The sequence below is a fragment of the Cervus elaphus genome, chromosome 12, assembly GCF_910594005.1.
Source record: "Cervus elaphus chromosome 12, mCerEla1.1, whole genome shotgun sequence".
Classification (NCBI taxonomy): domain Eukaryota; kingdom Metazoa; phylum Chordata; class Mammalia; order Artiodactyla; family Cervidae; genus Cervus; species Cervus elaphus.
In genome coordinates this window covers 70,411,176-70,436,584 of record NC_057826.1, presented here as the reverse complement: position 1 = coordinate 70,436,584, position 25,409 = coordinate 70,411,176, and the positions used below count along the sequence as shown (strand labels likewise).

General features: G+C 37.8%; 2 protein-coding genes across 7 annotated transcripts in view; both read right to left on the bottom strand.

Moving 5' to 3' along the window:
* Positions 1-1,144, bottom strand: part of LOC122705149 (neuroendocrine protein 7B2) — a 56,424-nt gene extending 55,280 nt beyond the window's left edge. For all 6 annotated transcript variants that reach the window (XM_043920362.1, XM_043920364.1, XM_043920366.1 and 3 more), the window contains exon 1: positions 990-1,144. The gene's annotated coding sequence lies outside the window, so the exon portion shown is untranslated. The remainder of the gene's footprint in view (positions 1-989) is intronic.
* Positions 1,145-4,291: 3,147 nt separating this feature from the next.
* ARHGAP11A (Rho GTPase activating protein 11A) lies at positions 4,292-25,023 on the bottom strand. Its single transcript, XM_043920361.1, has 12 exons — positions 24,236-25,023; positions 20,214-20,284; positions 18,044-18,140; positions 17,279-17,532; positions 16,464-16,627; positions 16,150-16,296; positions 12,588-12,662; positions 11,343-11,507; positions 9,014-9,143; positions 8,442-8,550; positions 6,478-6,616; positions 4,292-5,939 (listed from the first exon to the last, which is right to left on the bottom strand). Exons 1-12 carry the CDS (start codon positions 24,371-24,373, stop codon positions 4,351-4,353), a joined length of 3,078 nt encoding a protein of 1,025 aa, XP_043776296.1. The 5' UTR covers positions 24,374-25,023; the 3' UTR covers positions 4,292-4,350.
* Between the last annotated feature and the right edge of the window lie 386 nt (positions 25,024-25,409).

The window sequence follows — 25,409 nt, the reverse complement described above, 5'->3', positions numbered from 1 at the left end:
GAGATCCTGAGTGCGGATGAAGATATACACCGCTCAGGCCTGCCCTGCAATCTGGGAAGAAAGAGGAGGGCTGCTTGCTGCACCAAATGAGACCAGGGGGTCGTGGGCAAATGCCGCAGCTTCCTTCTCTGCTAAAACGGACAAGAAAAGCATCTGTCTTTCAGGGTCACTGTGAGGATAAGTGTGGGAGCACATGCAAGAGCGCAGAGAACAGTGCCGGGCACAGAGACCCCCAGATTGCTGTTATTAAGTTGGCAATATCACCGCACTGTTCTGGAGGTTGGAATTGGGGGAATCTAAAGGTGATGAGAGAAAAGAACAAGTGAAAGAGAAGGTGAAAGTCGGGGGAGTCAACCTGTCCTGAACGTTGGCTTTTGTCTATGCAACCGCAAGCCTGCGGAACAAGAGAACAAATATTCACACAGATTCCGTCTGCAGCTGCTGGACCTTAGGGCGGACACCTCAGGCAGGGGCCCTGCAAACCCTCTTCTGCCCACCCTGCTCTGGGAGCCGGCAGAGATGGTGGCGGCGTGCATTTCTCCCCTGAAACGGAAATATTCATAACCCCCAAATTCTAGTTCTGTAAAGGAAAGGCTTTTAAGAAGCCACTCTCAGATGGAAAACCTTGTTCTACAAAGAGCTGAGAGAGCAGAGCCCGCAATCTGACCAAAAGGCCAGAGGCAGGCACCCGCCTCTCCGGCCATCTCCGTCTTTCCCTCCCCGGCTCTGCACGCAGGATGTCTTTGTTTCATTTACACCCGCAGCCAACATCGTTCAGATTTGATGAGCTACCCAACCTTCTTCCTCCCGACTCTTTCCCTCTCATTTAGAGCCGACCCTCCGATTTTCCCACCCATCCTTTGTCTGCCCCCAGCCTCTGGCTCAAGGCTTTCAGCGGGACGCCCTCCCCCACTCCCGATCGCGAAGAACCCGTTGGCCGGGGGTGGGCGTCAGGCCGAGGTCTGGGCTGGCATCAGCCGAGGACTCACCGAGCTGCAGACGGAGGAGCCTGCCGAGGTCTGGGCCTCGGCGGGGGTCGGGCGAGAAGCGGGGCGATCTGGGTCTCTCGTGCGTCACCTCCCTCCTCATCTTAGCCCCGCCCCGTCCCTCCTCCAGCAGGTGGAGGCTGCTGGCCAGGACTCCCCAGAAGCCAACCCAGAAGCTGGGGGCCTTTCGCCCACGCATCCCACAGACACATCTCCCCGAGGCCCTCTTCCTCCGTCTACCCCTATGGAAGTAATGAACCTCTTCTCAAGCAATTATCTACACAATGGGCTAGATTGCCTCCCCACTTCTGTCTTTCATTTGCAATAGCACACCTTTAATTTTGCCACTTTTCAGCTTTTTAAACATCTTTTAGCTTTAAGAGGAAACAGGTACTGGGGCACTGATAGAGAAAAACAAAAGTTGAGGCCTTAAGAATATTTAATGATGGCAGTGATCAGATATACTGAGTGCTTTCAGAAGACTTTTCATTGAGCAGGAAAATTATGGAGATATTTAATACAAGATGCTCTAAATTTCTGTTAAAGTGATAAACCAAAACCACATGAAAACCTCTAGGAATATTAGTTCTGAATGTTATTTCTAAACTTCCACACCAGCTATCAAGTAAGATTTCTTTTGCCTGAAATCATACTCTGCACACTGGAAAACATATCCATTTTTATTCTTTTCAAACACAAGAACTGAAATGTAAAACCATACGACGAATAAGTATTTCAATTTCTTTCATCAAGACTGGGGATGTTAAGTACTTGAAGATTAAGTACTTGGAGATCCCAGAGTAAATACCTTGATGAGGTTAGAATCCAGAATTCTGTATCCTTGTTCTGTCCCCAAATCCATTATCATCAACAGCAACTTTATGCAATCAAGAGGGGGCCTGCAAAATTCATCCATGACCTTTTGGTTTGAAGCCAGCCTCCTTCCTAGCACCTTTTCTTCCATGGATGGTCTTATGCTTCCAGCTTTTTATTTCAGCGCATGCTAACAGTGCAAAATAACAAATATATTGCCCATTGGTTCTAGGCTTAAAGACCATGCTGGAGTTTAATATTTATTATTCACACATAATGAGGGTTTTTTCCAATTCTAAATTTTAATGTTTATTATCTTCATTTTGTGCCTGGAAAAACAGAAATGCCACTATAATTGACTGCCTTTGTGTTGAATGGAAATCTGACCAAACTACACTGTTCATGCTTCATATGAAATTTTATATTCTAAAAACAAAACCTTGTATGTTCTGAGCTTGATGATTTTCACAATCTTGTATCAAAAATTTTTAGTGATTTTAGAATGTTGTCAAGCGGTCTATTAAGTTCTATGTATAACTGTATTGTTTGTTGCCATAATAACCAAATTAATATCAGAGTTTCATTTACTTGTAAGAATAAAATGAAAATAGTTTTTGGAGTTACCGCACATGCCCAGACTTTTAAGTATGTATGTTTGTATATCATTTGATTAAATATCCCCATGAGATTAAAAACATTCTATTGTATAAGAAAAAATGAAAACATGAATACTAAATCAAGGCTAAAACTCAACTTTCCCAACTCTCCAGTTACATCTCCAAGCTTTGCACCTTCATAATCCTTTACTCTGTACTGCAGCTTTCAGCTAACAAAAAATGGTGTGACATGTGGGTAGTTTTTTTTTTTTTATAAATATCTTTTATTATTAATGATTAGTCTCTCAGAAAATCCACTGATTCAGGTGATTTGTACAGTTAATTTCTTGCCTTCTTACTGAATTAGGCTTTCAATACAACATTTCACCTACTCCCATGGAAATCAAAGGAGTAATCATTAATTAATCATTAATTAATCATTAATGCATTAAAAAAATAAAGTTAAAAAGAACTGCTTGCAAAAACAAACATCTTAGAATTTAAGAATATTTTCTATATCCACTTACTATTAGAAATACCATCAACAGAAATGCATACCTGTATTAAAAACCTGTTTTGATGTCAGATAAACATGATGTTTCTATCTACAGACTTTAGTCTTTATATAATAAGTAATACTTCCTAATTCTGAGATAGGGTCAATTCCTAGGTAGTGATTACAGAAATGGGAAATAGCTTTTGAATAAGATGTACTGCTATCAAGGAGGGCTTGGTAAAGCAAACCTCTGATGACTTTAAATTCCTCCCACACATTCATACTGCCTGGTTGTTCTGAGCGGTGTGCAGTGTGGTTCTGTTCCGCCCTCACCTTTGAATGTGGCATTCTAACACCTGACCTGCAAAACCATCTTTAGTGATTGATTCTGCATGCATATTCCTTCTTCTAAAACTTAAATACACTCTACTGGTGATAGTATTCTGTCCTTAAAACTTTGTTATTTCTAATAATTTAAATATCAATTTAGATAGATTAGCTTGACAATTTGGATCAAATTCTAAAAGGTACTTTGAATTTCATTAGAGTCTCAGGCAAGTCATTTTCCAGAAAGTTATCTTTAATGTCTATGCTAAATAAATAACATTTACACACATGACAAAACCATCACAGGTTCTTGAAAGAATCCAAGGTAAATGTACAGAGGCGCATCAATTACTTCAAAGTCTAAAACCAAGCATCTGCATACAAGCAATCACTTTGATTAAAATCTTCCAAGCTTAATTACCCCTTCTTAAAAAATTTTAAATTCTATATTGGACAAAACAGATACAAATGTATTTGTGCAAATTAACTTTAAAAATGTAGTATGGCTTAAAAGTCATCTGTTATTTCTGCAGCCTCATACTATGTGAGCACACTTGAGTCATCGTCATTCTGCACCAGCCATTATTCTTAGTTCTAGGGACCACACTGTCACATCTATAGGCAATATAAACCTAATTACATCCAAAAGGAACAAAGGATTAAAATGCTATTGAAGCAAATTAATTTCTAGGGATTTTTAAAGACACTGAACATTAATGGAATTTGAGAAATAAGATCTGCAGGGCTTATCTCTCCCTTTGTGTGTTGAGATTTCTTGGAGAAACTTCATCTGACTTAGGAGTAACAAGAAATCAGCACAACTCATTCCATTCTATCACACATTAAAAAATAAAATTCATCCAATTCTCAAAAATTAACTTCTTATAAACCCAGTCAACAATTTCTTTAAAAAAGTAAAGTGTAACCTCTGCTTTAAGAGATCACAATAAAATTAAAGATAGCTTAAATATTGCCATAATTAAGAAAAACAAGAATTCAAGTTGCTTGTGCAATGAAATTAAATTCATCACATAACAATCATCCTGAGCTACAAACACATCATATTACCTTGCAAGTCATATCACCAATTGATAATTTTATATACATTAATGACAAGAACAACATTTACCAATTACAAGTCTACAGGTTTACTTGTTGGTAGTAGTTGAACTTTTCCAATAGGATTTTTTGGAGAACCTTTATACCAGATCCTCTCTTTTTCTGATGGTTTTCTAAGGACCCTGTTGCTTACGCTAGGGGGAATGACCTTATCATTACTTACAACAGATTTTACTATATCATGGTTTGTTAGATCATCCAAGGGAACCTTAATTTGATTATTAGATATCACTTCTTGTTTACAAACTCTGGTGGACCCAAGAGACGCATTCACAGAGTTTGGGTGCCTCTTCATTTGTAAGAAAGATGTAGAAGTTACCTCCATGCTTGTTTTTGAAATCATATCAATATTTGACTGCTTGCAAGATGTAGACTTCTGTTCTTTAGGACCTGACCTGGTACATGGAAGGGAGGAATCTTTTGTCATAGTCATACTTTCTATACAAGAGGGAAGAGCACTCTCACAGCTCACGGATTTAACCAGAGGAGAAGCAGTATCACCAAGACTTGCTAATTTATGCCTTGGAGGAGGTCCACCATACTCCAACAAAGAATTGATTCTTCTCACTGACTGACGGACAGGCGTACGCTGAAACTTAAGAGGTGACTTAACTTTTGTCCTATTTGGTTCATTTAAAGAAAGTTTGTTAAACCACTGTATGTGGTCTGAAACCCTTCCATGCTCTGTCATTTGTAAACATTCAGAAACCGTTTCATCACGTGTTTCCACCAGTGACCGCTGTTTAATGATCCCCGCAGGACTCGGTTTTGGCAGGTCTGCGCTACTGCACATGCTCTGTTCCGAGGAAGAGGTGCTAGCCACAACCTCCCTAGAAGCTGTGTGTTTCAGTAAGTTCTCTTCAATCAAATTTTCATTATCCTTTAATTTAGTATTGAGGGTATCCCCTGGGGACTCTTGTTTCCTTACATGTTCATCACTGGGCAACTCCTGCTTGCTTAAATAATCTTTTGGTATATTCAAATGAATGTTGTTTTCCAGTTGTATCTTCATCTGAGTTGAGTAACATTTTATAGTGGCTTCTCTATCCGATTTTGGAGGCTGATGTAGTGAGAAGTCACTTTCTGAAAAGCTATTTTCCTCGTTACTGGTACGGTGTCCATTTGATTCTATCACAGTCAAATTAGTTTTCAAGAGATTTTTCTCTGGGCTACCTTTGGTAGAAGATGTTTCATTGAATTTTACTTTCTCCACATTAGTTAATGGTGACTGCTTGTGATTTATCAATGCGTGAAGATTACTTCCAGATTCAGAAAATGCTTTCTGAATTTTCACCACAGTCTCTGTGGTCAAGTTATTTTCATCACCACTAAGAGAGCTGCCAGTTAGGTTGTTATTGTGCATACTGTGTACATTAGGAGGGGTAAGCTCGTATGAGCCAACAGGGGACTTTTCAACCATCATATCAGGCTCCGAAGAAGAGTTCTCCACCTCAAGAGTTCCCTCTATTGGAGAAGCTTCATTTCCATCTACTTCTTGAAAATCTGAATTAGTAGGTCCTATCCAAGACATCCGGTAATTTGTTCCATTTAGTCGCTCTGGAGTTATTAAGTTTTCCTCTGACTTACTGATCTTTTTCGAACCTAAAATAAAGCATTTCAGTGTTTTAAAACTTATATTTAACTTACTTTTGAAATGTTATCAAATACATGATAAATACTAAGCATTTAATTCCGATAAATTAGATTTGTATTAAAAATAATTGTTTGTGATATATATGTATATGTATGGCTGAGTCCCTTTGCAGCTCACCTGAAACTGCCACAACATTGTTAATTGACTAAACTCCAATACAAAATAAAAAGTTTAAAGTGTGGATAAAAAATGACAAGTCAATACAAAAAGTAATTTTTTAATGTATAAATAGTAAACATTTTTGTATTTACATCGTAAAGATCCAATTGTTCATATAAAAATACACCCCAATTCAAATATTTTCACTATTCAAACATGAATTTTCAATTTCTAGAACAGTAAAGTACTTAGTACATTTTATCATTAAAAAAGCAACTAAAGGTTATATGTCAATTATCTCAGTAAAATGGAAAGAAAACTAAAAAAAAAAAAAAATTTTAAAGTAGGTTTTTGGGGTAAAACTCTACCAATATCATGGAAACATACCTTTCTTTGTTAATCTTTCATCAGTATCTGGGCTAAAAAGCAGACCTGTTTTTACAGATTCAATCCTAGTTTTTAAACTTTGTTGATTTGCAAGTCGTCGACCAACATTTTCAGATCTTTTGACACCAGAACACTCATTCTGTACAGAAAAAATTGAAAATGTTTTGGTTAAGAAATAAACCTTGTTAATTCAAAATATTAAGACAAACTATTGTTTTGTAGTTATCAAAATCATCTATAGCTAATTTTAAAAGGTAGATATATATAATTTAGGAATAATTTTATAGCAAACAATATATTTGCATGCATGCTGATGGAAATTATAAGCATTTGACTGGCTATTAGTGGATTATATAAAATAAAAACAGCCTCATACATTAATTAAAAAAAATTTTTTTTGTGGTGATTCTGTGCCCAGGACTGTTTACCAGAGTGAAAGAAAACAAAAACAGACCAAAATCTTACCCTTATGGAATTCACATTTCTGATGGGGAGATTTAGACCAGAGTAAGGCAGACAATAAATTATAATGTATAATATACAATACACAAAATGAAAAGTGCTAGAAGGAAAAGTAAAACAGGGTAAAAAGGATATGGAGTGGTGAAGGGTGGGAGTATAATTTTTTTGTGGCCGGGGGGAGGTACAATTTTGAACACATTGATCTGAAGATGATTTGTGAGTAAAGAAAACAGAGTGAGTCATGAAGGTATAAGGGGAATGAACATTCCAGGGAGAGGAAAATGCCTCAACCTCTAATGCTGAAGCAAGTTTTGGCACATTCAAGAAATCACAAAGAGGCAAAAGTGAATGAAGTCAGATGAGCAGGGGAGGGTGGTAGAGGAGAGCTCCAAGAGGGAGGCCAGGAACAGACCATGTGGCGCACTGCAAATCAGTGAGAACTTTGACTTTTTTTTTTCCTGACAGAGAAGTGGGGAGCCACTGGAGGGTTCTGAAAAGGGGTGACATGACTTAACTCTGCTCTTTAGGGGATAATTTAGGCTCTAGTACTGCAGCAAAGTAGGAGCAGGTAGTAGGAACTTTCTGTAGTAATCCAAGTTTTAAATGACATAACTCAAAAGGTTAGAAATAAAGTGCTGTGAAAAGTGGTCAGTCTGGATAGACCCTGGAAGCAGAAGTTAGATAGGATTCCCTAATGGTTTAGATGGTACGTGTGAGACAAAGTGAGGGGTCCAGAATGTCTGCATGGTTTTTGGCCTAAATGCTTGGAAGAATAAATTGCCATAACTGAGATGGTGAAGACTACAGGTAGAAGTATAGGTTGGGGAGAGAGGGAGGAGTGGAGAAGTAACAGCAGTGAAGAAACGCATCTCAGGAGCTCTATTAAGATGTCAGTACCTCCCAACTGGGAGGTCAAATAGGTAAATGTTAAGCAGTCAAGTTGTTCAGGAGAGCAATTTGGGCTAGAGATACAAATTTAAAGTCCTAAGTAAATACATGATATTTAGTTAGAGCTGATGATCACCTTGAGTGAGTGGAGTGAGAAAAGAAATCCAAGGGCAAAGCTTTGGGTTCTCCAGTATAAAGGAATTAGAAAATTAACTGGCAAAGAAGGAAGAAAATCAGAAGACTAAAATATACTTGAAGCAAGGAAAGAAAATATGCCAAAGAAGAGCAAGTCATTAGCTGGGTTACATGTTGCTGATGGATTGAGTCCAATAAGGACTCATATTTGTCCACCTGTTTGAGCAGTGCTGAATTCACGAGTAATCTTGTGAGATCTATTTCAATGAGAGTTGGGGATGAAAGCGTCACTGGAATTGATTTCAGGAGGATAGAAAAGGAGGAACTGGAGATAACTACTCAAGTGTAAATGCTTGGTATAAAGACGAGTTGAGAACAGGGCAGTAGATGGAAGAGAGACAGGGTTGAGAGGGCCTTTTAGCATCAATCTTCAGCTTTACACTAATATGAATAGCAGTGAAATGGTGAAAGACACTTACTCCATCTTTGCTATTTTTCCCTAGATTAAATTTCAAACGAAGAGATCTTCGAACCTTATCTTTACGGCTGATTTTAGGAGAGAAGCAGCCTGCTTTTCCTGATTCCACCCTAGAAAGAGTGAAATTAAAAACATCAGTTTACAGCATAAGAACTAGAGGAATTCCTACAAAATAAAGTTTGAAAGCCCAGAGCAAATCACATTGTTAATAACTGAATAGAGTAATAATTTTTTAGGTTTAAGATACCATACATGAACACATTGTATCTGCATAAAAAATGATTTTTCCTGTTGATCACAAGAGTTGAGTCACTTATAAACCAGAATCATTAGACTAGCTTTTTATATTAACAGGAAATTTAAAAATTACCCACATCAACATAAAATAGGATTTTAAACAGGCAAAATGGACTCAAATTAGGAATCTTTCTCGGGAGGATAGGCCCTAGATTAATAAGACTATAAAGGCAAAGGGGATTTTTAAAAATTATTATTCAAATATGATTCTCAATAGAAAGATAAAATATTTTTAAAGTATATATATCAAATTTTTACCCAACCTGGATAACTTACCTGCAAACTTTTTTGCTTGCAAGCCTTTTACTTCGCCTTAGCACATTTGTACTGATCAAATGGTTTCCACTGATGGCGACAGGAGAGAATGAACTCTGAGACGACACTTCCGGGCTTGTATCACAGTGAACTATAAAAACAACCACATGTGATAGACCATACATACTTATTTTCTTTTCAAAGTATGAAATATTAACAGCAATTAGATTTAAAGTCTTAATTTCCATCGCTAAACAACAACAAATCACATAATCTCTGGTTAGAATCCTCAAGGGTCAAATAACCCAAGTTAACTAAAAAAGAAAAAAAAAAAGCATTAATTTCTTCTTAGTTGCCAATTAAAGGTCAGATTAAACATTATTTTTATATTAGAGTTTTACTTTAAACTCAATACTTACTTACAACGGAGAGGTGGGCACTACTGCAGTTTAGAGAAATAAGTTTTTGAGACAGACTGAGTTTGTCCACCACTTACTAAATGGCTTTAGGCTCTAAATTTGGATTTTTATGGTGAATATAAGTATTGCTATAATGTATATAAGATGTCTAGCACAGAACCTGGTGCATAAGATTAATTAATGCCATTATCAAAAATGAACTACTGAAAAGCAATTTAGTGTCTGAGTATGCAGTATGCATCTGCTAGCCAACCTGCTGTCTATCTGACTCCAGAGTGTAATTTGTCCAATATTTTTGTCCAATTTTTTTTTTGTCCAATATTTTTGACAAAAACTGACCCATAACACACATCTAACCACATGGTTACTGCCATGCTCCATGCTAACAACTGGAGGTTACAAAAGCTCATTTTGATAAAGTTATTTAACACTATATCATGAAACCAACTATAATGAAAAAAATTAGGGGAAAAGTATTATGAGTTATGTGCAAAGGCTCCATATACATTTGACTTGTATTTGACTATTGCCCAGGATACACTCAGTGAACATGAACCCTCTAAACTTCTCACTGGTATTAATGAAGAATTTACACAGGTCCCCAGAATTATCCATTACCATGACTTTTGGGGTGCATTTGCCTTAAAAAAAAAAAAAAAACTTGAGGCAATATGATATATCAAATGTGACTCAGGTAGCTTTATTCTAGGGTCAGGAGCTTGGAGAGAAGGAGGTTTGTTTCCTGGGGAAGATATTGTATTACTAATAAACAAAGGCAAGAAGAACTCCAATGCACATCTGCCATTTGGAAATAGTCCTCCAAAGTGGAAAACTCTCTGAACATTAAAAATATACTAAGTTAAAGTTTTTTTCTCCAACCTGTAAATACCAGAAGAACTACAGACATAGCTTCAGAGTTCTTATCATTACACTTTAATGAACCATAGAGAACCTGAAGGACTACAGAGAACAAGTTGCTATTCTGTTCACCTTTTAAAATAAAACAGACAAGTAAAATGTAAAGCTTTTGGATAACAAACAAAACAGAGACTTTTGGGAAGAAGACCTCATAATCCAGCTAGCAAATTCAAAGTAGAACTCTTAACATTGTCTGAAAACAAAGAAAATCTAAAAGAATCTGAGACCACTCACATTTTGATTAAATGTGAGACAAATATGAGATGGAAGACTCTGGGCTTAGAGCTTCATTTCATTTTGGGTTGATCATAGTTTAATACGAGCCAACTTGTATTCTACACATACATGCTAAAGGAGCCAAGCCAATCCAAGATCACACTAACAAAAACCTGGTGTTCAAATTAGTGTGATTTTATTTTTCTCTGGAGGCTCTGGCTGGCCACATTAGGAGCTTGCAGTTCATTCAGAATAAAATGACAGAGCTGGTAAAGGGACGTGGAAATCATGCCATAAGGAATGGTGTTAAAGCTCTTATGGCTTTTAAAAAAGCTACTTGAGTATAAAACTAAAAATACTACCTGTCCCCAACTAACCCACAATGATTACATTAATGGTTACACCCCCACTCTGAATTCGGAGACACTCAAATGCTGGTGACCTCAATTCAACACAAGGCAGTAATCTACTCACAGCCATAGATCCAGAAGTAACTAAAGCAGAATTCAGGATATTCAATCAGGTAAAACCTGAGCGCCAGTACTATTCCTATTCACAGTGACCCATAGCTTTCAACAGGCAAGGCAGTAAAACACATACACACATACACATACACATTAATTATACTGAACCATACTGTCTATTTTAAAAGTTAGAGGACTTTACAAAATCCAGAGATTTGATAAAAAAGAGAATAAAATCTGCCTCCTAAAGGAATTATTATGAAATAGCACTTTGCCCAGGATAAGCACCCATGTTAATGTTTATAATCCAGTTATACAAATTCTATTTGTTACCTGATACTGGTGTAGAACTGCTATTGAAGAGATTACTTGGCAACAACTCAAAGTTAAAATTGTGCTTGATGGACTTCCTTTTCTTACTTGAGAAACCATGAGAATCTACCGGCAGTTTACGCTTAGCATTTGGTGTAAGAATTGTTGGTGAAATGGATAGCTGGGCTGAAAAAAAACAATTTGTTTTTTCTCCCAGAGTTGATAAAATACAAACACTTCATATAACTTCTTCTTATAAAGCTATTACTTAAAACTAACCAAAAATGGGGGGATGTTTACATTAGCATTATCACAAATACATTAATAACTAAATTAACAGTATGCAATTACTTAAAGTCAAGTTGTAAAGAGGCAAGATTCTTAGTAACAGCTGAAACAAAAACTAATCTAAGTATTTTTGCTTTTCATAATAACTATTAACCAATTAATGTCTTCAATCTGGAAAATGAAACAATCAAATTTTCTATTACCAGGTTAAATAATTTTAGCCACAAGCAAATCAAAATAAAAAACTGGAACAAACAGTAATAATTTTCTGGTTCTGAAATAAAAATGAGATTGAGTTTTTCGGTCTCACATGCTCAGTAGCATCCAACTTGCAAATGGAAGAACATGACTTAGAAGATCACAGATATAAAACAGACTAAAATATTGTATACGTATGACTGAGTCCCTCAGCTGTTCACCTGAAACTATCACAACACTGTTAATTGGCTGTACCCCAAAACAAATTAAAAGTTCAAAAAAAAAAAAAGAAAATTTAAAAAAAAGAAACAAAAAAAACACAGACTAAAATAAATTCTTACCTATAATATTAGGTTCAACATATCCACTGTAATTATACATGTAATCACATATATATCCAATGTCATAATACAGTATTATAGTACAAATCTCCACTAAAATTTACACTTGGAATTGGTTAAACAAAATAAATCAGGTAATTATTATCACAATTAATTTCTGTATAATATACATGAAAGTGTGAAACTGTTAGTCATTCAGTCATGTTTGACTCTTTGTGACCCCATGGACTGTGGCCCACCAGGCTCCTTTGTCCATGGGATTCTCCAGGCGAGAATACTGGAGTTGGGTGCCATTCCCTTTTCCAGGGGGTCTACCAGACCCAGGGATAGAACCTGGGTCTCCTGCAATACAGGCAGATTCTTTACCATCTGAGCCAACAGGGAAGCCCATAATGTACACATATAAATGTCCAAGTAAATAAAAATATATAATACCTACCAATTCTTTCCTGTTGAGGTGTAATAGAAGGTGTCCTGTTAGATTTAAATTTATTTAATGCTCCACTAACAAAATCTGAAATGCAAGGCATATATAATCATATAATCAATTATAACAACATTGACCTATCTTTCATCAATAATTCATAAATAAACAGGAAAACATTAAATACAGAATGAATTGTAAAACAAGTAACTAAAATGTATAAAATGCATACAATGTATAAAAGAGTACAGAAGAGGGTATCATTATGTTTTGAGGAAGGGAAGAAATGGCAGCAAGAGAGAAAGCTTGGAAAGGGAAATAAAACCTTGTAGGTGTTGATTAGGTAGAAGGTAAAATTCAGGCTAGGTGACTAGCATATGCAAAGGCATGTAAGAAAAAACAGAATTTATGTATACTAGAAGCCAGGAGTTTGATACAGCTAGAGCAACTAGTGAACTGTGGATATGGTTAAGAGATAAGTCTTGTAAGGAAAACAAGGCTGTATATAATTTTAAGAATCTGAACTTCTCCAAAGGGAAAAAGGAACAAAACCATCATTTTTGCACTTTGACAGCAGTATGATAGATTAGTTGGGGGTAGGGTGTATGTGTGTGTGTTGGGGTGGGGGGTGTGGGTGTGGGGGTGTGTGTGTAAGCCTCCTTGGAGATAGGCAAACTAGCTAAAGGTTCTTCTAACTATTTTATTCAGTCATTCAACAAATATATATTTTGTACCTATTATGTGTCAGACACAATGACGATACAACAGTAGCCAAAATATGAAACAGTGACCTTTATGAAACTTTCTATTGGAGGAAGCAAACATTAAATATAATAAGCAAATAAATACCTATCGAAAAATGGGTAAACAGTGTGAAGTACAAATATTAACAACAGATTTAAATCGTGGAGGTATCCTTGAGGAAGTGGTATTTCAGGTGAGACCTGAAGGAAAAATGGGAATTAGCCAGGCAAGAGATGAGGCTCTGAACTGAGGTAGGTCCTGTGGATACAGAGACAGTAATAAAGGTATTTACGAGATCAGAGTGATAAGACTTGGTAGACAGTAGGATATGGGAATGAGAAAAGAGCAGATAAGAACACGTAGAATTCTAATTTTGATGACTAAGGACAAGCCAGGACAACAAGCCAGGACAGATTGGAATGACATGACATACTCAAAATATTGAAAGATAAAAACTGTCAGCTATATTATTCAGATTAGCAGGAGAAATAGTTTCCCAGACAAACAGAAGCTGAGGGAGTTCATCAGTGCTACATCTGCCTTACAAAAATGTTGAAAGGAACTCTTCTACCAGAAACAAAACGCAAAAGTAAACAAAGCTTTGAGTAAGAGGATAAACGGAATCAGAAAATTGCAACTCTGTATCAGAATAAGCTGTCAAACAATTCTATATTAAAGGTTAAAGGGAAAAAAGCAGTAAAACTGTAGCTACTTCAATTTGGTAGTGAACACACAACATAAAGACATAATTTGAGACAAGAAAAACACAAAAGAGGAAGAGGATGACACTCATATAAGCAAGTGAAGGTAATAAGATGCTATTGGCAGAAAAAGGACTATTTCATCTACAAGACAATTGGTACCAACTTCACAGTAACCACAAAACATAAATCTAGAGCAGAGACACAAAACATGAAAGAGAAAACAGAAAAACACCATAGAACAAAATGGAAGACAGAAACACAAAGAAAAAGAAACAATGGACAAATAGAACAACCAGAAAACAGTATTAGTTTAGGCAGTACTAAGTTTTCACCTGTTAATAATCATCCTAAATGTGAAAGTGAAAGGGCCAGTCACTCAGTCAAGCCTGGCTTTTCTACCCCATGAACTGCAGCCCGCCAGGCTCCTCTGTCCCTGGGATTCTCCAGGCCAGAACACTGGAGTGGGTTGCCATTCCCTTCTCCAGGGGCTCTTCCTGACCCAGGGATCAAACCCAGGTCTCCTGCACTGCAGGCAGATTCTTTACCATCTGAGTCACCGGGGAAGCCCAAGACTACTGGGATGGGCAGCTATTCCTTCTCCAGGGGATCTTCCTGACCCAGGGACCAAACCCAGGTCTCTTGCACTGCAGGCAGATTCTTTACCATCTGAGTCACAATGTACATGGATTGAATTCACTGATCAAGATACAGAGTGGCTGAATGGATTAAAAAACAAAACTCTGCCTCCAGGAGACTTACCCCGGCTCTAAAGATAGATACAGGCTCAAAGTGAAGGGATGGAAGGTGATACTCCAAGGAAACGGCAGCCAAAAGAATGTGGGTAAATGGAGGTGTATGTACGTGCTCAGTTGCTATGCCGTGTCCGACTCTTTGCAACCCCATGGACTGTAGCCCACCGGGCTCCTCTGTCCATGGTTATTTCCCAGACTAGAATACTAGAGTGGGTTGCCATTTCCTTCTCTGGGGAATCTTCCTGATCCAGGTTTCAAACCCACACCTCCTACATTAGCAGGCAGATGCTTTACCAATGAGCCAGCAGGGAAGCCAGAAGGAGTCCAGAAATAAACCCATATATACATATATGAAAAATTAACTTATGACAAAGGAATATAAAATGGAGAGAGAAAAGTCTTCTCAAAAATGGTGTTGGGAAAACCAGTCACATGCAAAAGAAGGAAATTAAACCACCGTCTTACATTACAGACAAAAATCTTATCAAAATGGATTAAAGGTCTGAATGTAAGATCTGAAACCATAAAACTCCTAGAGGAAAACATTGGCAGTAGCCTATGTGACATCAGTTTTATCAAAGAACAAGCTACTAAATAGGAGAAGATATCTGCAAATCACATATCTGATAAGTGGTTAATATCCAAAATATATAAAGAACTGATATAATTCAACAACAACCACCAAAAAAAAAAACAACCCAGTCAAAAAATAGGCAGAGGAACTCAATAGACATCTCTCTAAAGACACACACATGGCCACCAGGCACATGAAAAGATGTCCAAAATTATTAACTATTAGGGAAATGCAAATCAAAACCATGAGACACTACCTTACAACTGTTAAAATGGTTGTTATCAAACAGGCGAGAAAGAAGAAGTGTTGGAGAGGATGTGGAGAAAAAGGAGCCCCATATACTGTTGGTGCGAATGTAAATTGGTGCAGCCACTATGGAAAACATTACGGAGACTCCTCAAAAAAAATTAAGAATAGTGGTATTCATTATATATGTACATACTACATCTTTATTATTCATCCATTGATGGATACTTAAGGTAATTTCCTTATCTTGGTTATTGAAAATAATTCTGTGATGAACATAAGGGTGCATATGTCTTCTCAAATTAGTGTTTTCATATTCTTTGGATAAATACCTTGATATGGGATGGATCATAAGTATTTTGTTATAGAACAAAGAAGGTACAAGGAAAATCTACAAGGAAGGCAAGAAGAAAGAAAAGGTGGGAATGCCATACAAGCCAAAAGATTCAAAAAAGCAATGGGACAGTTAATAGCTTATGTTTTTTTTATGTTGAAACACATTTCAGGCAAACGCAAATTGCCGTGCCTCCACATATGGGACTGCCATGACCACTTACCTCCTACACTTTGTCTTCGTTTTCTCTTACAGTCACCAGGAGTTTCGTAATCGCCTTCTTCAAAGCCTTCTAGCGATGGAGTAGCACAGAGACCATCAATACCCAACATCGCTGGTATCCTTTCTAGGATAAAATCTGGAACATGCCCTAAACAAAAATGCTCACAATCAAGATTTTTCCTCTACCCACCCCTCAAAATGTTTAAATAGTACATAACCACTTCCTAACAGTTGTCTTGGTGGCTCACTTAGAAAAAGCTGGGATCTCCCTCATTTAAACAAATTCTGTTACTTAAGAATGCAACTACATCTTACCAATATCTGATGCATAATCAATAAAAGTTTGTACTACTGCAGCCTGTAATCGTAGCTTTTTTTCTGTGTTAGCAGTCATCTTTTCATGTCCTTCACTTGTCTGAAGAAGATTTGGTGCAAATATTACAGCAAGATTGCTGCTATCCATCTTATTCTCACTGGACCTTAAATGAAAAAAGTTTTATAAGATGGAGTCAAAGATAAAAATACAGAGTTAAAATAACACTGAGCACATTCTGAAGACCTCTCACTTTACCAGTTAAACACAAACCAAGATACAGTTACCCCTCACCTACCCATCTACATGACTGACTTTAAATAAGACAGAATCAGAAATACACAGCCTCCGTGTGCTTAAATATATGTCATGAAAACACTGCTACCCCTAGAGTCCACACTTTTTTTCCCCACACAAATTGAACACATTTCTTTGATTTTCACATGCAGAAAATTCAAAGTTACTGAAGGCAGTAAGTATGTCTAGAACAAACAGGCTCAATGACAGCCAGGAGAAGGGACAAATTGAAAAGCAAACCACAAACATTTTAAAAACATAGTAATCATTAGAAGCCATTTAATGGCCTCAGAATCCTGTAACACTAATAAGCCATTAACGCATTCACAATGGCAACCCCAAGACAGCAAGGAAATATTACATATTTTTCATTGTACAGGATAAACTTCTTATAGTAAGGAAAAATATAATATTTTTAAGAAAAATTTCTATTCCAAATGAAATCTATTATCATAAGGGTAAATCTAGCTAGTTGAGAAATTAAACTGTCATCTCCCAAAAACTTTTATTTACTACTTACCTAAGAGAAACTTTCCTGAGAAACTTAAAGAAGTATCTTAATATATCAATTGTGTGGTCAGCCATAAGACAGGAGAGCAACAACGTAGCTTTATTCTTTTCCTCTGTTTTTAATTGTTGAGCTTTGAAAAGTGCTTCATGCAAATCAGCTGGGAGAATGGGCTCTGGCAATTCTCTAAAAAACTGCTTCAGAAGTCCCGCGGTATCACAAGGAGGTGCAGAAGACAGGCATCTTTCACCATGATCGAGTTTATTCTAAAATAAATATAATCATTTTGAGCACTCTGGGGCTTGAGGGTTAAACGCAAATAAAGTATCCTTCCTTATACTCTAAAGAGCTTTCTTTAATGAATTTCTCTTAACTCTTGTTTTAGTATATATCACTACTTTTTAGAAGGCTAAAAACAAAATTTTAAATGAACTTTCATTTCCTATAGTATACAGGGATAAGGACCATGAGTTTGAAAGTACTCTGAAAATTTTTAAAGCATTATATAAATAGCTTGATTGTGAAAATCATTTCAAAACATATAGGTATATCGAAACATCAGGTTGTATGCCTTAAATATATTTGTCAATTATACCTCAATTTTTTAAAAAAAGGATTATATAAACGATACACACTTTGGAAAAAGGTTCTTCTGTCATGAAAAAAAGCTATTTGCAAACTCAATTTCTGTCAATAATTCATGTACTAATTCTAAATATTTCGATCCTAAAAACCAAATCAAAGAGGGGTACAAATATAGTTCAAGAATATGCTTACCTTTAGTGCTTTTAGACGAATAACAGATCCTGATTTCCTAAAAAGCCCTTCTGTATGAACATGCTCTTCTAAAGACGTGCAAGCATCAACAAGAAAACTGAAAGACAGAACTCTTTTCAGGTGGCAAGATGCACAAAACCTCTGCAATCAAACTCATCCCCATTACTCCATCAAAGTCACTAATGGCCTCTGCCTTGCCAAATCCAGAGTCAAGTCACTGTCTTTATCTTGCTTAATACTTGACCACTCCTGATGATCTTGAAAATACTGTTTTTCACTACACTTACTCCTGCTGTCTGCCTGACTGCCCCTTCTCAAACTTCTTTTCTGGTTCTTCTTTTTCTACCAGACTTCTCCATCCTAAGATCACCCAGGGCTCCAAAGCCTTCTTTTCTTTACCTATTCTCTTTCCACAAGTGATCTTGCACAACACACATAGCTTAAAAAACCTAGCATCTGCACATATGCCCAAAAATAAGGGAAGGTTTTTTTCCCCTCATCAATATTACCTCTCAGGAAGTCGGATAAATTGATCCCAGTCCTTACAACCCTTCTTATGTTTTTAGAGGTGTGTGCTCAATTTCTTTATACTGAATAATTTTTAACAATCAATATTGGCTTTATATGCTTAGTTAACAGCTGGTAACACAAATTTGAATGGATGTCAGCTGCAAGAAAATAAAGGCATTCTACTGATGCAGAGTGGCTGAATGTTGCAGAGAGTTACTGACAGAAAAGTTTTCTTTTTAAAAAAGCAGGCAATATATATGGAATTTTAAAAGATGATAATGATAACTCTATATGCAAAACAGAAAAAGAGACACAGATATACAAGACAGACTTTTGGACTCTGTGGGAGAAGGCGAGGGTGGGATGTTATGAGAGAATAGCACTGAAACAAGTATACTATCAAGGGTGAAACAGATCACCAGCCCAGGTTGGATGCCTGAGACAAGTGCTCAGGGCTGGTGCACTGGGAAGACCCAGAGGGATGGGATGGAGAGGGAGGCGGGATGGGGATGGGGAACATATGTAAATCCATGGCTGATTTATGTCAATGTATGGCAAAAACCACTACAATACTGTAAAGTAATTAGCCTCCAACTAATAAAAATAAATGAGAAAAAAAAAAAAAAACAGCAGGCAAACAAATTACAACAAAGATTTAGTCATTATTACTAGGGACATGGGGCTTCACAGGTAGCACTAGTGGTAAGGATCCCGCCTGCCAATGCAGGAAACATAAGAGAGGTGGGTTTGATCCATGGGTTGGGAAGATGCCCTAGAGGGCATGGCCACCTACTTCAGTATTCCTGCCAGTATAATCCCATGGGCAGAGGAGCCTAGCGGGCTACAGTCCACGGGATCACAAAGTTGGACACGTCTGAAGTGACTAAGCATGCACACACACACTAGGGTTATGACTGCAATTCTAAATGCTAAATATCATCACAAAAAAGCCTTTCATAGGCCATCTAAAAGGCAAAATACTAAGTGGCTACCTCATGAAGACTGTGAATCTACAGTGTGAGTGAGGGAAAATTGTCCTAAGGCAAAAAGGTGTTCAAAAGCTTTTGGAGAATGCATCAACTAAAAACTTAGGTTATTGGACAATAGTAGCCAGAATAAACCCTATTTTGGATAAAGGAGAAATGAATTAGTAAGAGCTAAGTTAGTTTGTTTATATTACGCACTTTTAAACTATTTTCTTAAGACGTAAACTTCCCTAGTAATTTCTGATGCAGTTAGTCCAAACGTTATTTACAAATAGTGACATAAAAAAGTTCAAGGGTTACATAATTTATATTCCCAAAAGCTTATTCTTTTATCCAACATGTCTAAAACAAAAAATAATAAAAATTATAACAGAATTTATAGTTTAGTATATCACTGAGTATAATCAGAACAGCAGTGAAAAGACTGATAGAGAACCAAAAATTCTTGTTTCTAACATTTATTTATTACTGAACCTTAAAATTCAATCCTAAAAATGAATACAAATTAAAAAGTTAAAATATGCAAAAATTAAAAAAAAACAACTTTTAATCTGAGTAAATGTTGAGAAATAAAATCATTTGCTAGTTCCAACTAATTGTGTGCTTCAATTAACTATTTTCATACATTCAAATAGTAGTTTGAAATATTTACTGTCATTTCAAACTTTGCTCACCTTGGAATATGTCCATATTCTGGTACAACGGACTGGGGCAATGCATTTAATGGTACTCCAAATATTTTACCCTAGAATGACAAATTCAGTTACTCTAACACAAATATTAGGCTCAATATAAGCTTTCTTAAATATTAGGTAAATTAAAAATTTCAAAAAATAAAACAAGATAGCAGAAATAAACTATTAGTCAAGACACAGAAAACAATTACATCAAGATTTGTTAAAAAGTAACTACTGTATACTAAGATACTAGGTGCTGGGAGTACAAAAACAGTCACTTTGTGCTTAAGCAAGGAAGTAAATTCCCTGTTTCCAGTCCCACAATGGAAAATCAATCCATGTTAGTGTTCAGTCAGGAAATTCTTACACAGAATTTGGCCCAAAATACTAACATTTTTGGAAAATACTACAAGTTCCTTCAGTAATTACATATAAAATCTGACCTTAAACTTTCTATTGGTCACCTTATAAACATTTCCTAACTTGAACAGAAGGCCAAATCGACTGATCCGACCCAGGGATTGAACCCCCACATCTCTGGCGTCTCCTGCATTGGCAGGCAGAGTCCTTACACTGTGCCACCTGGGAACCCTTTCCACATTACCGGAGAGGACTAAGCAAACTGCTCTGGATATCGAAGGAAAGGATTTTGTAAACAATTAAAATTTTATTTCACATTTTGAAAACCATTTTTAAGTCACAATAGAATGTATTACATTCAAACTTTAATTCATTTGAAGATCCCAAGAGTATATCCACATGTTGATTGAGTATGCGTACCTCTGAATAAAGAATCTACCACTATCTTTGGGCATATATTCAAACTTTAAAAATGAGTCACTGTTTAAGAAGCCTGTAGCAATACCTTGGACTTGAATTTATTTTTAATTCAAGCCTGTACATGTCTGCTTATATAAAATTAGATTAAGTGGGCACACCTAATCACATATGTTAATTTATTTTAGATACATCTGCTCTCCCTGAATGCTCTTGAAGCACTTAACATTTTTAAAGCATATTTTAACATTTAACTTTTATTAACAATAATAAATCATTCAGGGAATTTCTTGGCAGTCCAGTGGTTAGGACTCACTGCTTTGAGTCAGGGTTCCATCCCTGGTGGAACTAAGATCCTGCAAGCTGCATTACATGGCAAAACCATTCACATTAATGATCTGACAAAATCTTACTAGTCCTTTTTCAAGCATCTGGTTCAATTTAATTGATGAATATAGAAAAGAGAGCAACGGAGTTCCAGAAAAACATCTACTTCTGCTTCATTGACTATGCTAAAGCCTTTGACTGTGTGGATCATAACAAAATGGAAAATTCTTAAAGAGCTAGAAGTACCATACCACCTTACCCGTCTCCTGAGAAACCTGTATCGGGCCAAGAAGCAACTGTTAGAACAGCACATGGAAAAACTAACTGGTTCAAAATTGGGAAACGAATATGACAAGGCAGTATTTTGTCATCTGCTTATTTAACTTCTATGCAGAGTACATCATGCGAAATCCCAGGCTGGATGAATCAATCACAAGCTGGAATCAAGATTGCTGGGAGAAATATCAACAACCTCAGATATGCAGATGATACTACTCTAACGCTGAAGCTGAAGAAGCTCCAATACTTTAGACACCTGACTCACTGGAAAAGACCCTGATGCTGGGAAAGACTGAGGGCAGGAGGAGAAGGGGGTGACAGAGAATGATTCAATGGACATGAGTTTGAGCAAATTCCAGGAGATAGTCAAGGACAGGGAGGACTGGAGTGCTGCAGTTCATGGAGTCAAAAAGAGCTGGACATGACTTAGCGACGGAACAACAACAAAAGGGGCAGAGCAGAAAAGAGGAACAGAGATCTGAACCCTGGGGAAGATCCACACTTAAGGAATAGAAGAAAAAGGGAGCCGATGATGGAGGAGATGGAAGAGGGGTGGGCAACTAAACAGTAACAACAACCACTCTGATGGCACAAAGTGAAGAGGAACTAAAGAGCCTCTTGATGGGTGTGAAAAGAGGAGTGAAAAAGCTGGCCTGAAACTCAACTTTTAAAAACCGAAAGATCATGGCATCCGGTCCCATCCCTTTATCACAAATAGGAAGGGGAAAGGGGAAGCAGTAACATTTTATTTTCTTGGGCTACAAAATCACTGCTGATGATGATTGCAGCCATGAAATTAAGACTCTTGCTCCTTGGTAGGAAAGCTATGACAAACCCAGACAACGTATTAAAAAGCAGCAACATCACTTTGCCAGCAAAGGTCCGTTTAGTCAAGCTATGGTTTTTCCAGTATTCATGTACGGATGTGAGAGTTGATCCACAAAGAAGGCAGAGTGCCAAAGAATTGTTGCTTTCAAGTTGTGCTGCTAACAGAGGACCCCTGAGAGTCCCTTGGACTGCAAGGAGATCAAACCAGTCAATCACAAAGGAAAGCAACACTAAATATTCATTGGAAGGACTGATGCTGAAGCTGAAGCTCCAATACTTAGGCCACCTGATTTGGAAGAGCTGACTCATTGGAAAAGGCCCCGATCAGGGACTAATTTCCCACATGCTACAAGGTGCAGCCAAAAAAAATTTTAAGGAAAAAAAAAGATTATGTTAGTATAGGCAACCCCTTATTTGGGTAAATCAGAATTTTCTTGATACTACACAATTAAACAAAATGCAAAAATAAATCATATGCCGAAGCTGAAGTTTACAAATGTCATACATACCTAGAATTCAGAGTTGGTGTTTTTTTTTGTTCATTACACACAATAACTGACGTCACAAATAAGTGCTATAATTTAATCTCATAAAACTAATAACATGCTTTTAAAATTTAATAGAACACCATTTACAATATCATCTTTAAAAAGATGCCTAGCACTTTTCATAAAGAGCTCAAAACTCTCATTAGAAAATAAACACCAAAGAGCTAAAGAAATCTAGTATTTAAATAATTACCTAACATGTTAGATCTCATAACACAATGATCTTCTGTATTTCTCTACTTTATTAGGGTTTCTAGCATGACTACTAATTTGAATGTAGACCTCTGATTATCATAACAACTGGATGAATAAATAAGTGGCATGTGACAGGCACTGTGTGCCAGTCTTATCTACAAATCTTATTTTTTAACTCCCCCAAACAACTCAAGGAGCGATACCATTCCAATTTTATAGAGTAGGAAACTGAGGCTTAGGACAAGCAGCCCAAGATCACACCCCAAATAGGAGGAGAGCATGAATCAAACACAAATCAAAGTCTATCTGACTCTAAAAGCAAAGTGCCAGCTTTCCTTAGAGGTAAGAAAAAGAAATATGCACACAAATTCTTTCACACACTTACAAACCTACTTTATTTGAGATCTTAAAAGAAAGTACCATGTAATTAGGTGTGTATATATATATAAGGTATATATTTATATATAAATATAAAACAAAATCCTTATATGCAACTTATTTTTCACAATGAAATTCTTGAGGATTCTGTACAAATATTAAAATCTCATTCAAAATCCCCTTACCTCAACCACCCAAAAATCAACTGCTTCTGAACTATTCCACTGTGGTTTCTCAATTTACTCATTTAAAGCCTACTCCTAATGGTATCACATCTCCTCATTTACTGATTCATTTAGAAAATGTACTGGTATCCCTTGTCCCTCTCCAAATATTACTCAACAGTGGTGAAAGTGTGTCTCCCTCCCCACGTGCGACTTGTTCAAAATACTAAGTTGCCAGTTTCTGGAGACATTTTTAATTGTCACAACTGGGACACGCTATCGGCCTCTCGTGTGTAGAAGCCAATGCTGCTAAAGATCCTTTGATGTACACGACAGCTAACCCCTAGGCCCCTCAAAGAATTATCTAGTTCAAAATGTCAATGTTGCTGCGGTTGATACACTTAAACATACTCTTTTGGATCCATACAGAAAGAACATTTTAGCATGACCTGGTAATAAGCGATGGTCCAGAATGCGCCCCCCGCCCCCTTTTAAAATCTAAACCTCTTTCCCCAGAACTTACCACTATTTCCGTGGTTGCTGTTTCCGGTCTCCTGCGATCGCTCTGCGCCCGGCCACCCTTGACCTTAATTCCATAGGCAGCCCGAAGCTGCTGCACAACCGCCAAACGCACCAACCTCTGATCCCACATCCCGGACATGTCGCTCACTCTCCGAGGTGCGATCTGAGTCCTGATCCTCTTTCGCCACCAAGTCTTCCAGTTTCCAAACACTCTCAGTGTTGCGCTCAGCTCCCCTGCCTTCCGGCCACGTCTGGTACTCTTCCGGCCCCGGACCCCAGCCACTTCCACGGCTTTTCCCTCGATCCCCTATACACTTTCACCGACCCTTCTCTTAGCCCTCTGCCACCCCTCACCTTTCCTTCACTTTCACTGGCCTTCTTTCTTGTCACTTAATCGTTTCAGCTACTTACACAGATTTCCCTTCTTTCTCTCAGATCCTTGCAGCACGCCTGTTACCAGCTTCTCACTACTTCCAGCCACTCTCTTCCAAACCTCCCTTTGTCCTGTCTCTCTCCGACCAGTAAAGCCTACCCTTCTTTTCGCCCTCCTTACCCCCGCAGGCTCGGCTGAGCGTCTGTCCCTGCGACCCCACGCCCCCCACCCTAGCCCAGCCCCCGGACCAGCCGGCTGCTCAGGGGCCTCTCCCAGTCCCGGTCCCCGCCCGGGCTGGTGGCCGCCGTCACCCCGTTTCACAGGCTGCTCCCTCCCTCCCCCATCAGCCTGCCGGCTGCCCCGGCCAGCACATCCCGGTGCGCTTACTGAAGTCGAGCGACCCTCCTCATTCCTCCGCCCCCACCGCCTCTGCAGACACCCAAGGCGCCGCGGCCGGCCCACCCTCGCTTTCAGCCCAGGCTCAAATGGCAGCGCCAAACAGCGCTCCGCACTCTGATTGGTCCGCTCCTCTTTTCAAAATCAGGACCCCGGAGGGTGGCCAGGAGCTGCCTGTCCAGGCGTTACCGGGTTACCGGCCGGGGGCGGGCGGCGGGGTGGGGCACGAAGGGTGCGGAGGGCAAAACTGAGAAACACGGAAAGAAAAATGGGTTCCACTTGCTCCTTCTTAGCCATAATTTATAGAGAAATACTGTCTATTGTATATTTTAAAACACCTGGCCTGAACCTGAGATAATATATTTGGGGAAATGTAGTAGACACCTCATTCTCATTTTTTTTTTTT